Source organism: Sapajus apella, unplaced genomic scaffold (genome assembly GCF_009761245.1).
Source record: "Sapajus apella isolate SASKATOON/1434 unplaced genomic scaffold, GSC_monkey_1.0 scaffold71, whole genome shotgun sequence".
In the NCBI taxonomy this organism is placed as follows: Eukaryota; Metazoa; Chordata; class Mammalia; order Primates; family Cebidae; genus Sapajus; species Sapajus apella.
In genome coordinates this window covers 1,382,853-1,397,210 of record NW_022437011.1, presented here as the reverse complement: position 1 = coordinate 1,397,210, position 14,358 = coordinate 1,382,853, and the positions used below count along the sequence as shown (strand labels likewise).

The 14,358-nt window shown below is 55.3% G+C and overlaps 2 protein-coding genes across 5 annotated transcripts in view; both read right to left on the bottom strand.

Moving 5' to 3' along the window:
- CAMK2A (calcium/calmodulin dependent protein kinase II alpha) overlaps nucleotides 1-1,243 on the bottom strand; it is a 71,060-nt gene extending 69,817 nt beyond the window's left edge. For all 4 annotated transcript variants that reach the window (XM_032250229.1, XM_032250233.1, XM_032250230.1 and 1 more), the window contains exon 1: nucleotides 522-1,243. In XM_032250229.1, coding sequence (XP_032106120.1) covers nucleotides 522-583 — 62 coding nt within the window. In that variant the 5' untranslated portion in view covers nucleotides 584-1,243. The remainder of the gene's footprint in view (nucleotides 1-521) is intronic.
- A 6,080-nt stretch (nucleotides 1,244-7,323) lies between these two features.
- Nucleotides 7,324-13,891, bottom strand: ARSI (arylsulfatase family member I). Its single transcript, XM_032250228.1, has 2 exons — nucleotides 12,978-13,891; nucleotides 7,324-9,612 (listed from the first exon to the last, which is right to left on the bottom strand). The coding sequence occupies exons 1-2, from the start codon at nucleotides 13,286-13,288 to the stop codon at nucleotides 8,214-8,216; spliced, it is 1,710 nt and encodes a 569-aa protein (XP_032106119.1). The 5' UTR covers nucleotides 13,289-13,891; the 3' UTR covers nucleotides 7,324-8,213.
- Between the last annotated feature and the right edge of the window lie 467 nt (nucleotides 13,892-14,358).

The window sequence follows — 14,358 nt, the reverse complement described above, 5'->3', positions numbered from 1 at the left end:
AGGGAGAAGTTGGCCACTCTGTACAGTCACTGCAGGTGTCTAAAGTCAGGAAGAACTACCAGGTGCTGGTGAATTCTGTGTCACTGGAGGTATCTAAGTGGAAGCCAAATGGCCACCTAAGACAAAACTGGAGAAGGAATTCCAGCTTTGGACCCAGCTGACTAGGAAAATCCCTTTTTAACCCTGAGTCTCTAAGAATCTGTGTGTATCCAGGTTGTGTGTACTTGTGTGCATGCGTGTGTGTGAGTGTATGTGTGTGCGTGTGTACTGGCATACACTGTCAACCCCTCGTCCCTACATACACACTTGCCTGGCTAGCTTGGCACATCTGTGCACCCACAAACATGCCCACACCCGACTCTGGACGCTCTGTGCACAGGCAGGTACCCCCAAACTCATGTAGTCTGCCTTCATCTGTATACACAGGAATGCTCCCCAAGCACGGCAGGCACACACACCTCGCTCAAGACACTGACCTCCCCCCCACCATGCCCTCCAGGACTCCCTGAGACACAACTCACTTGCCCAATTCCTCGAAGAGCTGGTACTCTTCCGTGAAGCGGGTGCAGGTGATGGTGGCCATCCTGGCGCTGGGCAGGCAGGTGAGGCTTGGGACTGGGGGACTAGGACTGGGGCACTGCTACTCTGCTCCCGGACCTAGGGGCCACTCGCCTGCCCGTGCTGCCAAGTGCAAACAGAGAACCGGCTTGACTGACGAGACCGGGGCTTCTGAGCAGGGCACTGTGGCTGCTCACAGCCTCGCGAGCCTTCGTCAGCATCCAGGTCCCCATGGCAACCACCTCCGAAACGCCCTGTTCCCGTTGCCCCGGTAACTGCCTCCCCAACACCTGCCTGCCTTCCACTGCGAAACCTGCTCTCGGACGCCCTGGCCATACTGCACACAATACTGCAAGCCTGTGTGGGCCTGGGGGTGGATGGACCCAGCACCCCTGGGGTGACAGACCCAAGGAGGGGCTGGAGGAGGTGGAATAGAACAAACTTCATCCACAAGTGATCTTTTCTCTTCCCACCTCCCCCACCTCCAACTGTGGGGCCCTTGTAGCAGACGGGATAGGATTAAGTGGGGCAAAAAGGCAGTTGCCATGGTAACGGCCAGTGGGTGCCGCATTCCGGATGGTCCCCAGGAAAGAATGACAGGATGCAGTTACCCTGGCAACTTCATCTCTGGAGAGACAGGTATTGCCCCGTTGCCCTGGCAACAGCTGGGTTCTAAGGCTTACAGGGAAACGATGGCTAATTCACGGGGATGGCTCTCCCTCTGTGGATCACTGTAGTCTCTCTAACTGTCTCTCTGTTGCCCTCTGTATTTTTTTTTTTTTTTTTTGGCTTCTGCCTCTGTCTTTCTTGTTATGCTTCTGCTCTCTCAGCTCTTCTACCACCGTATCTATCACACTAGCACTCTAGCTTGGCGGAGAAGCACAGAGGACACCCCAGGATTCTGGAGGGAGCAGCCCTGAATGTTGCTACTAAGCAACACTGCCTCTCCTGTCCCTGAGCCCTGCTCACCCCCACCTCTCACAGCTGTGACAGCTGCTCCCGTCCCGAGCCCTCTTCTACAGCCTCTCTCCCACCCCATGCCCCCAAGGGGACCGTGGAGATCTGGTCTCCTGGGGCTCATGTCCCAGTTTCTGCTTGTGCTTCCACTCAAGGTAAAAGAGGCGAGAGGCAGCTGTTGGGAGATGAGCATGGCATGGCTTACCCGGGCTAGGCCACTAGCCGGAGACCTGCCCTGAAATCTTCATCCCCAGATGTTGTGGGCACCTTCCCTGCTGACTTCCGCTCTTCAGGGTATCAGCCATACCTACAGCCACAAGATCTTTCTTCAAGGTCTTGGAGTTAAGAAGAAAAGAGACTGGAATTTAAGCCTAAGGATCTGAGTTTGAGCTCCGATTCTTGGACATCTACTAGCTGTGTGATCATGGGCAAGTCACTTATCCTCTCTGAGCCTCTACCTCCTTTTCTACACAACAGAGGAACGAAGGTGCCCTGCAGAGGAAGGCCATGGAGATGGAATGGGCTAAGGGCTGTAAAGGCCTTTGGGAACTACATAAACAGGAGGCCTCTTTCTAGGTTCTAGAGTAGGAAAATGAAGGTTTAAAGCAGGCCCATGACCACCCCATCACTCTAGCTTGGACTTGGAATCTCAGACCCTGCATACCCCTTCCCTCTGCACTCAGGAAAGAGGGTGCCTTGGCTCATTTCACAGCTTGGTGGGCTGAGGCTTCATGCCAGCACCTGCCCCCAGTGAGCATGGGATGGATAAAAGGATCCAGCCATCCAGACCCTCAGCGATTCTAGCCCACCCCTTCTGAGCCTCCACATCGCCTTGCTAGTCCTCTCACTTGAAGGAGATGTTACCTGCTTCTTGGTATTCTCAAAACCCCCAAAGTCCCTGACTCACTATCCTACATCCAGGGACCCCCTGGAGACATCCAGATAACCCCTCCATTCTGCCCCTCCTCCTGGGAGTCGGGGGTGGGGGAGAATGATGGGCGAGCTCTCCCATTCAGCCACAATCCCAGGAGAGAAAAGGGAGGGCGGCAGAGGGGAAGAGGGGAAGCGAGCAAGGGAGGAGGGGGGTAATGGCTTAGCCACTAATTGCACCATTACCACCTTCAGAAAAAGGGAAAACCACTCAGCTTTGTTTCTGCGCACAATATGCTTCCCGCTTCTGCCGCCAACGTTGCAATTCAGAGGCAGAGAGAAGAGGCCTGTGCCCGGGGGCTGCACAGCTGGTGGGCAGTGGGCAGGGCACAGAACACGGTGGCTAAGCTATAGGCCTCTGTGGGGAGGTAGGGGAGAGCTGCACTGCCACTCCTGCCCCAGACCCTCTAGCCTGTCCCCCAGGAGGGGATGGCTTCCACACAAGAAAGTGCTGGAAGAGCCCTTAGTGACCACTGAGGTCACCTGCCGTTGCACAGGGACAGGAGAGGCAGTGTTGCTTAGTAGTTAGGGTGACTCCACAACTTACAGGCTGTGTGATTTCGGATGAATATCCTAACTTCTCTGTGTCTCTGTGTCTTCATCTGCATAATTGGGTCAATAATATTCCCTACCTCCAGGCTGTTCTGTGGATTCAATAAGACAAGCACAGTGGCTGATACTATACATGCTCAACAAATGGGAAATTATTATCAAGAAACTCAAAAGTCCTCTCTCCTCACACCCCTCTCCCTGAATCACGGAAGCACACACCATCGTCTTGAGTCCCCGCACTCCAGTGCACTGTTCCCTGAGTCTGCCCTGGAGTTTAGCTCATGGTTTGGAGATCACCTTGTCTAAGCCTAGTTTGCAGGAATTTCCATAGAACAAAGGACTAGATCTAGAAGGAGAGAAATCACAAGGCTCTCCAGCTTGTCGGGTGCCAAAGGAACGATGATGCTGCTTTAAAAATTCACCAGGAAAACAAAAAAGCAACTATGCTGTGAGACTGTGAGGCTGTATTAATGCAAGTATAAAGTTCTGAACCGGGACAGTCCTGCATGGCTGGGTGCTGGCCTGACCCCTGTTTCCTCTCCCCATTCCCCCTGCTGAAATGGAGCGTGCTCAGAAGTGAGCAGAGTATGTGGGGAAGGCCCTGGCATCCCTCAGAGGAGGGTGTGAAGGAATACAGGCAGGAAGATGGCCACATCTCTCCGTGTCTGTGATGGGGACCATGGGGGCAGCCTCTGTGGTCATTGGGAGCAGGGCCAGCACAGCCCTGCTCCTGTCACCTCTGTCTTTCTTCCCTACTTCCACATCTCTCCTTTCAACTCTCCTTTTTTTTTTTTTTTTTTTTTTTTTTTGAGACAAAGTCTTGCTCTGTTACCAAGCTGGAGTGCAGCGGCGCGATATGGGCTCACTGCAGCTTCTGCCTCCCAGGTTCAAGCGATGCTCCTGCCTCAGCCTCGCAAGTAGCTAGCATTACAGTCACGCACCACCATGCCCAGCTAATTTTCGTATTTTTAGTAGAGATGGGGTTTCACCATGTTGGCCAGGATGGTCTTGATCTCTTGACATTGTGATCCACCCACCCGGGCCTCCCAAAGTGCTGGAATTACAGGTGTGAGCCGCTGCGACGGGCTTCAACTCTCCTTTCTTCTCTCCTCTTGCCTTCCCCTCCCCCTCAATTTCCCTCTTCCCTCCCTTGCATCTTTCCTTCTCGGTTCTCTGTCCTTTTCATCCTTTTGACTTCCTTTCTGGTTTCCATCCCCCTCTCTTTCTGTCACTCTTCTTTCCCTCCCCTGCTGGTCTGCACTGTGCATGTGGTCCTGGGGGATGGGCAAGTTGCTGGCTGCAGGACCCCGGTGGTGGAGAGATGGCTGCAGAGGCAGAAGAGGGAGGAAAAGGAGGGAGAAGAGGGAGGAAAAGGAGGGAGAAGAGGAAGAAGTCCCCTCTGAAAGTCATACGTGAGCACATATACATGCCCCTCTGAGCCTCTGAGGCTTCCAGAGCCTAGCTCAGGGGTGTGGGCATTGCCTGGGATGGGCACCACCCCATCCTGAGGGTAACAGCCACTCTGCTGAGAAGGCATGACTGCTAATTCAACGCCTCCCCTGAGCCCGCGAAGCTAGCAGCTGTGCCCGCTGGTGGCGGGCACTGAGGAGCCAGCCGTGCCTCTGTGGCGCTGAGAGAATGAGCCGATGATTGCATCAGGGGGATTGTTCCTGCCAAACTCCCCACTCCCCAGGGCCAAGGCAGGCACAAGAGGCAGCACGTGTGCCCCCATCTGCAACACGCGTGTGGCACTCGAGAGCAGGCCTGCATGCTATGGGCTGGTGGCCAGGGGTGGGAGCCCCGGAGGTTGCTGAACCCAGCCCTGACATGCCAGAATAGGCATTGGCATGTGAACACAGGCAGTGCCCCATGGAGACAGAAGGGACAAAAGGAGAGCAGGGCTGGGTTCCACAGTGGGTGATTGTAGCCCCAGTGGCATTGTGACAGCTGGTTCAAATGCCACCTTCCACAGCCCACACATGCGCTCACACACATATGCCTGAATGCCTCGGGGTCCTGCAGGGCCGGGGTAGGCACCACAGAAAGCATGCCACCCAAAGGGTCCCCACGGGCCTGTCCCACTAAGGGCAGTGAGCGTGGGGGGCAGAATGGTAGAAAGTGGGCCAAGAGAGAAGTGGTCCTGCTGAGGGTCTGGGTGGAGGGTGATTGGATTCATTCACTACAGTAAGTAAGGCTAGGCCTACATGAAGAAGTGGGGAAAGTCAGGTGTCAGGGAGCAGCACTGTCCCTGAGGTCTCCCCACACAGGAGGCACTCCGTGCAGGGGAGAGTGAAGCAGACAGCCATGAGACAGAGGACAGTGGCTTCTGGGCCAAGGGCCACACAGCACGCCCTGCAGTTAGAGGGCCTGAGTTCGAGTCCTGGAAGAGCTTGCAGGTCTCCCCAGTGGAACCTCCACTTTCTCCTGAGAAAGATGGAGCCCAGAGCACCGGCCCCCCCAGGTGAGGCACTATCTCTTGGCCCTTGGGAGATGGGTCACCAGAGCCCACGACCCCACTGGCAGGGCCCAGCTTAGGCTGCCCCCTGGCTCTGGCCTCTATAGCTGGCAGATCAGCTGCCATCTGGTGCAGCCGAGAGAGAGACAAGGGGTCTCCCCAGGCATCTCTGGGCTCCATTTCCCCAGATCTGTGGCCTGAGGAGCCGGAGCTGTCTCTGATCTCCCTTCCCTTCCCTCCCCACCAGCACAGGTGCTCAAATGGCACAAGCACCTGCCTGGCAGTGCCAACTGGCAGCCTGGCAGAGTCCAGACCCAGGTGCCCCGGCTGGAGGAAACTTGGGCCACAGGAGATAGGAGGGGGCTGGTGGGAGCCATGCTAATTGCTGGGAAGAGCAGAAGTCACAACAGGCTGAGCCTGTCATCGTAGTGCTTGAATGCTCTGGGGCACCCAAGACTCCACCAATCTCAGGCCTAGGCCAGCCGCCAGCTTCCCTAAACCAGGTTGCAGGCTCAAGCTTGCGTGGGGCCACCAGGCTGTTTGCTGGGTGCTAGGTTGAGCCAGCCAAGTTCTGGACTGGATTTGAGACTGGACCGAAACCTGGGACCAAGCCTCCTTCTTAGGGCACCAGGAACAGGTGCCAGCCCCTCCTCAGCTGGTCTTTCTTGATTTAGGTTGGTGACAGGGGGAGTAAGCCTCAGTGATTAGGGGACAGCAGAAAGGGCCATTCATGGTCCTGAACTTGTGACCCCAAAGGGCAGGGGCTGCAGGAAAGAAGTGGGGACTGAAGCTGGAGGGTAGGCCTTGGGCAGGGCTGACTCAGCAGGCACGGGAGAGGCCTCCATGCAACTCGTGCAAGCCTGGAGTGGCAGGGAAGCCCTGGCTCCATGCCACCCTGGAAAGGCCCCGCCCACACAGCTGGGACAAGCACCCAGCAGAGCTGGAGTACCCTGAGGAGTGGGCGAGCTATGGACAGCTCATCTCCCAGGGTGTGTCAGGCCTGGGCCACTGCCTTAGCAGGTGATTTCTTCAGAGCCTCCCTCCCGAGCAGACTGAAATTCACTGGAATCCAGAGGCCTCTGCCTGTCCTGGGTCCTGCCCACCACAGCCAGGCATCAACATCATGGAGGCAGGGAAGGATTCTAGTTGGGGGAGGTGATAAGGGGTAAAAAGGACAGGGCCAGGAGGAAGAGGCCTAGCGCGTGAATGGTCACCTCCACCCAGCAGCCTCAGGCCAGACCCTCACTCGTGGACTCAGCCACCTCTGCGGTGGGGATGTGGCTCTGTAACCAATACCTGAACCCCCACACATACTGCACCCACCCCACCCATCCTGCTCATCCACAAGCTGATGAGTCCTAACAGGCCTCCTTTGCCAGTGACAAAAATAACTATTTTCAAAATTCACAGCAGGGCTTTCGCCTACACACACTGCGCCGACTGGAACCTGAAGGGAGATACGCAGAACGCAGTGTGCGGATGCAGGCGCGCTAGGCGGCAGGCAGGCTTTGCAACCGCCGTGGCCTCTCCACCACTCAGCCTGCCCCCACCCCAACACACACACACATACACAGAGACACACACATGCACACACACATATGCGCACACACACATGCACGCTAGCCCAGAACGGTCAAATGCTCTTAGCTCATCCACTGAACAGAGTGGAATGTTGAGGCCCAGAGAGGGTCAGAGATTTGCCTGAGGTCACACAGTGGGTCTGCAGCAGGACTCCCATCCCTTCTACCTCCTAGCCAGTCTGTCCACCTCCCCTCCTGTTCACTTGGCCAACTGTGAGTTCACACCTGCCCCCAGGACACACCTGCGCACACCCACACGTACTCATAGTCAGATAGCACTGCAGCCCTCGCTTCCACGTCATGACACTTTAATCAAGTTCACAAGCTCCTCCACAACCTCGCTTTGGCCAGTCTTTCCCAGCCTCGTGAGGGAGGCAGAGCCAGGGCTAGCATCCCCACTTGTAGGTGGGGAAATCAAGGCCTAAAGCGGAAGAAGTGTGCCCAAGGTCAGAGGAGAACCCAGGTGTCCTGAGTACTGGTTCGGGCGCTCTTCACAGTTGTTTCCACCACCCTCAGTGCTGCAGTGGTTAATGGCCCAGCCAATTTCTCTGGATCCTGGAGGGGCAGGAAGAAGAGCTTTGCACCACAGCCCCCAACACCAGTCTGACCTGACGACTGGCCTAGGCCATGTGAAGACCCAGGTTCAACCCCTCCGCCCTGATCCCTGCGCCTCCACCCTCAGCGCTCAGGGGGTCCCTGTAGAAAGCAGCCAGATTGCCATGCCTCCTTCCGCTGGGGGCCAGGCCTTGAGATCCCCCCCATGCGGCCCCTCACCCAAACACCACCATAAAGATCCCACATTAAGGGAGAAGCCTTAAATGAGTTGCCAGGTGGCAAGGCCGGCCAGGAACTCCACCATGGCCCCAGGCTCCGGGGCCACACCACAGAGTCACAAAGTCATTACAGCTCATTTTACAGATGAGGAAACCAAGGTCAAAAGCTCATGCGGGTCACCTGAGGTCACAGAGCAAGTCAGTGAGGAGGCAGGACTGAGACACGGATATCCCAGTCTGGTTTATTCCCACCCACCCCCAACTAGGTTCCCCACCCAGTTCAACCAAGGGACTCTACACTCTCCAATTCCCTGTAGATGGAGACGTGACAGGCTTCTCCCTGAGAAAGAGCAGGGCCAAGCCGGAGTGGGGGGAACACCCAGAGGACGGTTTCCTCCCTCCCCACCATCAGATCCGCTGGGACATCAGCCTGGTGTTGAGTTTACGGAAAAAGGATCGAAGCTTGCAAATCTTGCACTTCTTCTTGCGACGACCCCGGGAGAAGCTTCGAGCCCTCTCTTCCTCTTCCTCTTCTTCCTCATCACTGGCCCAGGGCCCCCAAGCACCCCCATTAAAGTCAGGATGAGCCCGGGGGTTCTCAGCCGGGTAGCGCACCGGGATGGCTGTGCGGTTATATTCGGCCAGGCGAGCCAGCAGTGTGCGGACCACATCAGGCCGCTGGCCAGCCAGGTCCTCCCGTTCATAAGGATCAGCGCTGATATTGAAGAGCCACACAGCCTGGCGGACACTGGCCATTCGTTCCAGGTTCCACCAGCTACCCGGGAAGGTGGCCAGTGTCTGTGGTGGAATCCAATCGCCATAGCCGGGGTCTCCCGTCAGCAGCTTCCACTCACCCACACGGATGGCAGCCTGCACAGCCGTGTTCCAGATGCCAAAGCCCCCCTCCAGGGAGCCATGCTGAGCGTGGTTGTAGAGTGGGTCAATGTTGTGTAAGATCTCCGTGCGTGGCGAGGCCCGGCCCTCGCTGATGGCTGGCCACACATCATAGCCATCTAGCCTGTCGGCTGCTGAGGTGGTACCACCTGCCAGACCCACCAGGGTTGGGTACCAGTCAGTGATGTGCATCAGTGCCCGGCTCGTCCGTCGCTTTCGCTTGAGCAGGGGGCTATGGACAAAGCCTAGGCCCCGCACGCCACCTTCCCAATAAGTGCCCTTGCGTCCTCGGAGCGGCCAGTTGCTGCCCCCCGAGAAAGTCTGCCCACCGTTGTCACTGGAGAAGATGATGACACTGTTGTTGTAGAAACCATAGCGCTTGAGAGCCCAGGTGATGTTGCGCACAGCCTCATCCATGCAGGTCACCATGGCCGCATACTTCCGTCGGGCCACGTTGCCCATGGTGCGGTAGCGGTACAGGTACTCACGAGGCGACTGCAGGGGTGTGTGCACTGCCTGGAAGGCCACGTAGAGGAAGAGGGGCCGCTGTGGGCTGTGGTTGGCCAGGATATGGCTGGCACGCTGGGCATAAAGCATAGTGGAGTACTGGCCGCTGAGCCCCCAGGCCACATTCTCGCCCTCGTGCAGGTCGAAGCCACACACGCCTGGGCCATCACAGTTGTCATAGGTGTAATAGTCCACATTGCCTGTGAGCGAGCCCAGGAAGGTGTCGAAGCCCCGGCGGGTGGGCAGACACTCCTTCCGGTAAAAGCCCAGGTGCCACTTGCCCACCATGTGGGTGGAATAACCCACCTCCTGCAGCTTCTGGGGCAGTGTCACCTGGTCCAAGGGCAGGCAGTTGGGCTGTCGTGGGCGGATGATGGAATGCTGGAGTCCTGTGTGGATCTGGTACCTGGTGGGGAGGAGGGGAAGGCACAGAAGGCACAGGTGAGCTACAGACCATTGCTCTGGCCACCAAGTCCCCAATACCACTGTGAGGTGGGCTCTGGTCCCAGCGCTACCAGCAAAAATAATTACGGCAACCACCAGGTATTATCTCATGTGCTAAGCACCTCAAATGCATTATCTCATCCAATCCTCAAAATCACTGGAAGTCGATCATATTGTCATTTTACAGCTGAGGAGACTGAAGCTCAGAATGGTTAAACCACTCACCTAGGATCACACAGCTAGGAAGCTGGGGAGTTAAAATTTGAACCCAGGTTAATAATGACAATAACAACAGCTAATACCGAGCACTCAATGTGAGCTTGGCATTACACTAAGCCTCTTACGTGAATGATCTTACCAAATCCTCCCCACAAATTAGAAGGTACATATTATTGTTCCCATTTTCCAAATAAGGGAACCGAGGCTTGGTAAATTAAATTACTTGCTTGGTGATTCACACAGCTAGTAGTTGGAATGGGATTTATAACCCAGGCAGTCTGGCTCCAGAATCCCTAAGCTCTAAGCTGTTAACTTGCTCTGGGGCCTAGAGCAAGCCCTGCTCTCCCAGGCAAATTCTAACTCACTCTTCAAAGCTCAGCCCAAATGTTATCCATGCTATAAAGTCTTTCATAACTCTCCTAAAGAATTAGTCACTTTTGCTTCTGGGTTGCTCTAGCATTTAGTACACACCATCATTTTCTTACTTGGCCATGGGATTATACTCATTTGCACATGCTTCTGGGCCCAGTGACATGTAATGGGGCCGTCCTTTATTCAACCTTCTATTCCTAGCACCCAAGTGATGTTCAAAGAGCACTCGATTATTTATGAAATGAATAAATGAATGACACTCAAGAGGGTTTTAGAGCCAGAAGGGACACAATTCATCCCCTAGTTTACTCATCTCATCTTAAAAAGGACCTAAGGTCTTTTTAAGAGAAGGGAAGGGCCTTGCCCAAGGTCACTCAGTGGTCAGGAACAGAGCCAGGACTTGAACATAAATACAAGTAGAGTCCAAGCAGGGACTCCTTTTCAGCAAACTGAGTTGCCATGTCTCTTCCCATATGGGGGCCTCAGTTTGCTCCTGTGTAGGAGTTGGTTGAAATGGGAAATCTCTAAGACTCGTCTGGTTTCCCAGTTTTTCACGACCAGTTCCCATGTGCCTGCCTGTGAGCCCATATGACCCTTGCTCCAGGCTACCACCCTGAGGCAGGAGTGAATGGTTAGGCGAATCCTGAATTCCTCACTTACTCATTCTCATCCCAGCTTCCTCCTTCTGTGGTCGAGGGTCCCATGTGATCTGCTTATGGTGTCTTGCCTTTACTCAAGTCTTGAAAGTCCCAGAGTACATAAGAAGCCTGGAACTTCACAAGTATGTTAGAATCCCACACGTTTTTTTCACCCCCAGGCATCCAAATTAAGCCAAGCCCTGAGTACCTGACATCTTCAACCAGAGCACAGGAGGAGTTTCTCTGTTTTGGTTTCATTATCTTAAAGCTGATACTGTTGTTAGCTATAATTAGCTACTACAGCCGTTTTTAACACTACGTGCCATACACACACATCATCTAATTTAAATCTCATTTTAAAAATCTGCGGGGAAGTTTATTACCATCCCCATTCCACATATGATGAAACTGAGTCAAAAGTGCAGCAACGACCCAAGTTCAGACAGCTGACAAGCAGTGGAGCTAAGCTTTGAACCCGGGTCTACTCAACTCATGCTCAAAATCGTTTGGTGATAACGGCCTCTCCAGGCCTCAGTCAAGCTAATAAGTGATTGGAATTGATATGAGAAGCACCCTGGGGCCTTGAGTCATAACTGGGTCTGTCTTCATAGAGGTGGGGTGCCGTGGAGCACTGGTTTGTAAAGTGGATGGTCCAGCTAAGAGTCACCAAAGCCCATCTGCAAGTGAGTCACATGAGAAACTTTGCCTCTCTCCAGCATCACAAAACACAACTGGATGTCTTAACAAACACTAATGAGCACTATAAGCATCAGTGAGATGGAGCCAACTGCAGGGGGTGGAGGGCAGGCACTGGCCAGCTGTCTGTTCATTCCTCTGCTTAAACCAAAAGTCACTTCTTAGGACAGAGACATTAAGTTGTGTACAACTCTTGGGAATGCAGATTCCTCCCTCTTCTGCGGGTCAACATGGGTCTTCACCACTACACAACCACCCTGCACCCCACCCCAACCCATTCACACCCCTCCTTTCTTCTGTTCTCCTTCCGGTTCCTGGATCTGAACGCCGAGTGCCAGATCAGAAGAAGAAAGGGCACCATTTGATTCCCAGCTCCAGCATCCCTGCCAAACACCTGGCCTCTCAATCCCATCTCCCACAGACCCTGAAGTTGAGCACAGGCCCCAAGCTGGGCCCTCCCTGCATCCTTGCCTCAATTGCTCCCAACCAAGAAATAGTGAGACTAAGAAACAGGACGACTAAGGCTTCTGGTTCCTGAGATCACACTAGTGGCTGTTGGGTGGAACTTGGGAGAAAGCATGCCTTGGACCCTATCCAAGGAGAATTAGCTTCAGCTCTGCCAAAGGATTTTCTCCTAAGTGGCCAGAGTTTGCCTTCCATACCCCCACCTCCTGTTTCCCTGCTCTTTTCATCCTGTAATCCTGCTGCCTCACCTGTGGACGTTTCCTTACCGAAAAAGCAGCATGTCTACTTGGGGCTCCCAGCCAACCTGGGAGGATTTTGCAGATGAAAAAGCAGAGGTTCAGAGAAATGAAGTAACCAGCCTAAGACTACACAGGTCATGGCATTGTATGTGTCTTTCTCTTCCACCTATCAATTCCTTGGTCTTCTCCCAATGTATTCATCAAACAGTATGGGGACCTGAATCCCTCAGGTGACATAGAGCCTGCCATATATTGACAGCCAGGCAGGTCACACACAACTCACTCCCCCTTTGCCACTTCTTTTCAAGATGAAAACTGTTCTTTGCTCCATTTTATGGACAAGAAAACTGGGGCTTAGAGAAATTAAATGACTTGCTCAGCGTCCATAAATAGAAGCAGCAATAAATGTCGGAGGCTGCCATGTTCCTCTAACAAAGGGATGACCAGATGTCTCCACATTGTGTGGAATGTGAGTGTCCTGGAACATGAAAGCAAGAAGACCTCAAAGATGATGAAGCCCATTCAGTGTAAGGGAAGGGAAATTGAGGCCCAGAGAGGACAAGGGACTTACTAATGATTACACAGCCAATAGGAGATTTCCCAGATCCCAGCATGGGGTGGTACTGTCAGGAGAAATCTACAAAATGGGTTGATTTGGGGCCTAGGTGACCAGCCCCAAGGCCTTAAGCTACGCCTACCTGCCTGTGAGGAGCTGGCTCCGCGAAGGCGTGCAGATGGGCTGGATGTAGTAATTCTCCAACTTGACCCCCTTGGCCGCCAGCCTGTCCAGCGTAGGGGTCTCGATATCTGAACCATGGTAGCCCACGTCGTGGTAGCCTTGGTCGTCTGTGAGGATGAAGATGATGTGCGGAGGCTGGGGCGGAGCGGCCGTGGGCTGCTCGCCGGCCTCCCCGGGCCCATCAGCCACGAGGCTTGGCTTGGCCCAGTCCCAGGACAGGTAGCCGAAGCTGAGCAGGCTGACCAGGGAGAAGCCGGTGAGGGCGTGCATCGCCAAGCCGGCCCGCGCGTCCCGGCGCGCAAGACACCTGGGGCCTCACCACCTCGCGCGCCCAGGGCGCACCACCGGCCTGCCGGCCTGGATGCTGCGAGGGCGTTCAGCGCCTCCCGGGGCGGCCCAGTGTCTGGTCCGGGACGGGCTGCCGGACGGCAGGGTCAGATCTGCGCGGCCGCAGCGGGGCGCTCTGGGGAGGTCAGGCCCTCGCCGAGCTGTCTCCCGCTGCCTGAGCGCCGGCCCTGAGCCGCCTTCGCTCCCTCTTCCCCAGCTCAGCCCGGCCAGCCTGAGACGCGGCGTGGCGGCTTCCAAAAAGTGCTCTCTACCATTCTCTGACTCCCCTCTTCCTTCTTGCCCTGGATTTCTCCCGCCTCCTAATTTCTCTCGCCTCTGCTTTCCCGGCCTCTCGCCCCACCCGGAGTCCTTAGAACAGTCCAGCTCCCTGCAGGGAGGTGGGCAGGACCCCAGAAGGGAAGGGGAGGGAGGCACGAGTTGGGCGGGTCGAGGGGACAACGCGGGAGAGAATTCGAAAAAGTTGTAACATCTGCCGGGGCCGATCCCCAGGTGGAGGGGCGGGACGCGGAGCAGCGGCTCCACCCCCGGGCGGGAAGCCCAGGCCCTCCCGGCCTGCCGGCTCCAGCGCCCGCCCCTGACCGGGATGAGGAAAGGAGGGAGTGGGGCTGCTTGGAGTTCGATGGAACAGCTCTGGAATGGCTGGGTCAGACATTCCTTGATCATGGAGTCTTAGCCTCTCTGAATGCCAGCCCTGGAAGGAAAGCCCATCATTTTCTAGTCCATCCGGGTCATTCTACAGATGGAGAAACTGAGGCCTTGAGATGAGCCGCAACGCGTCTAAGTCACAGAGCAAGTCGGTGGCTATTTCTCTAAGGCGCACCGTGGCTGTTGGAGGGGCAGCTCCCTTCGGTGAGCCAGTGGAGAAAGCGACGGAGAATGGCAAGCCTTTGGCAAGCACGCGGGGCTAGTCGGGAAGCTTGGTTGCAGCCTTGTCAGCTCCCCTCTCCTCAACCCCTCCCTCCTCCTCCTTCTGCAATTCCCAACTAGAATCT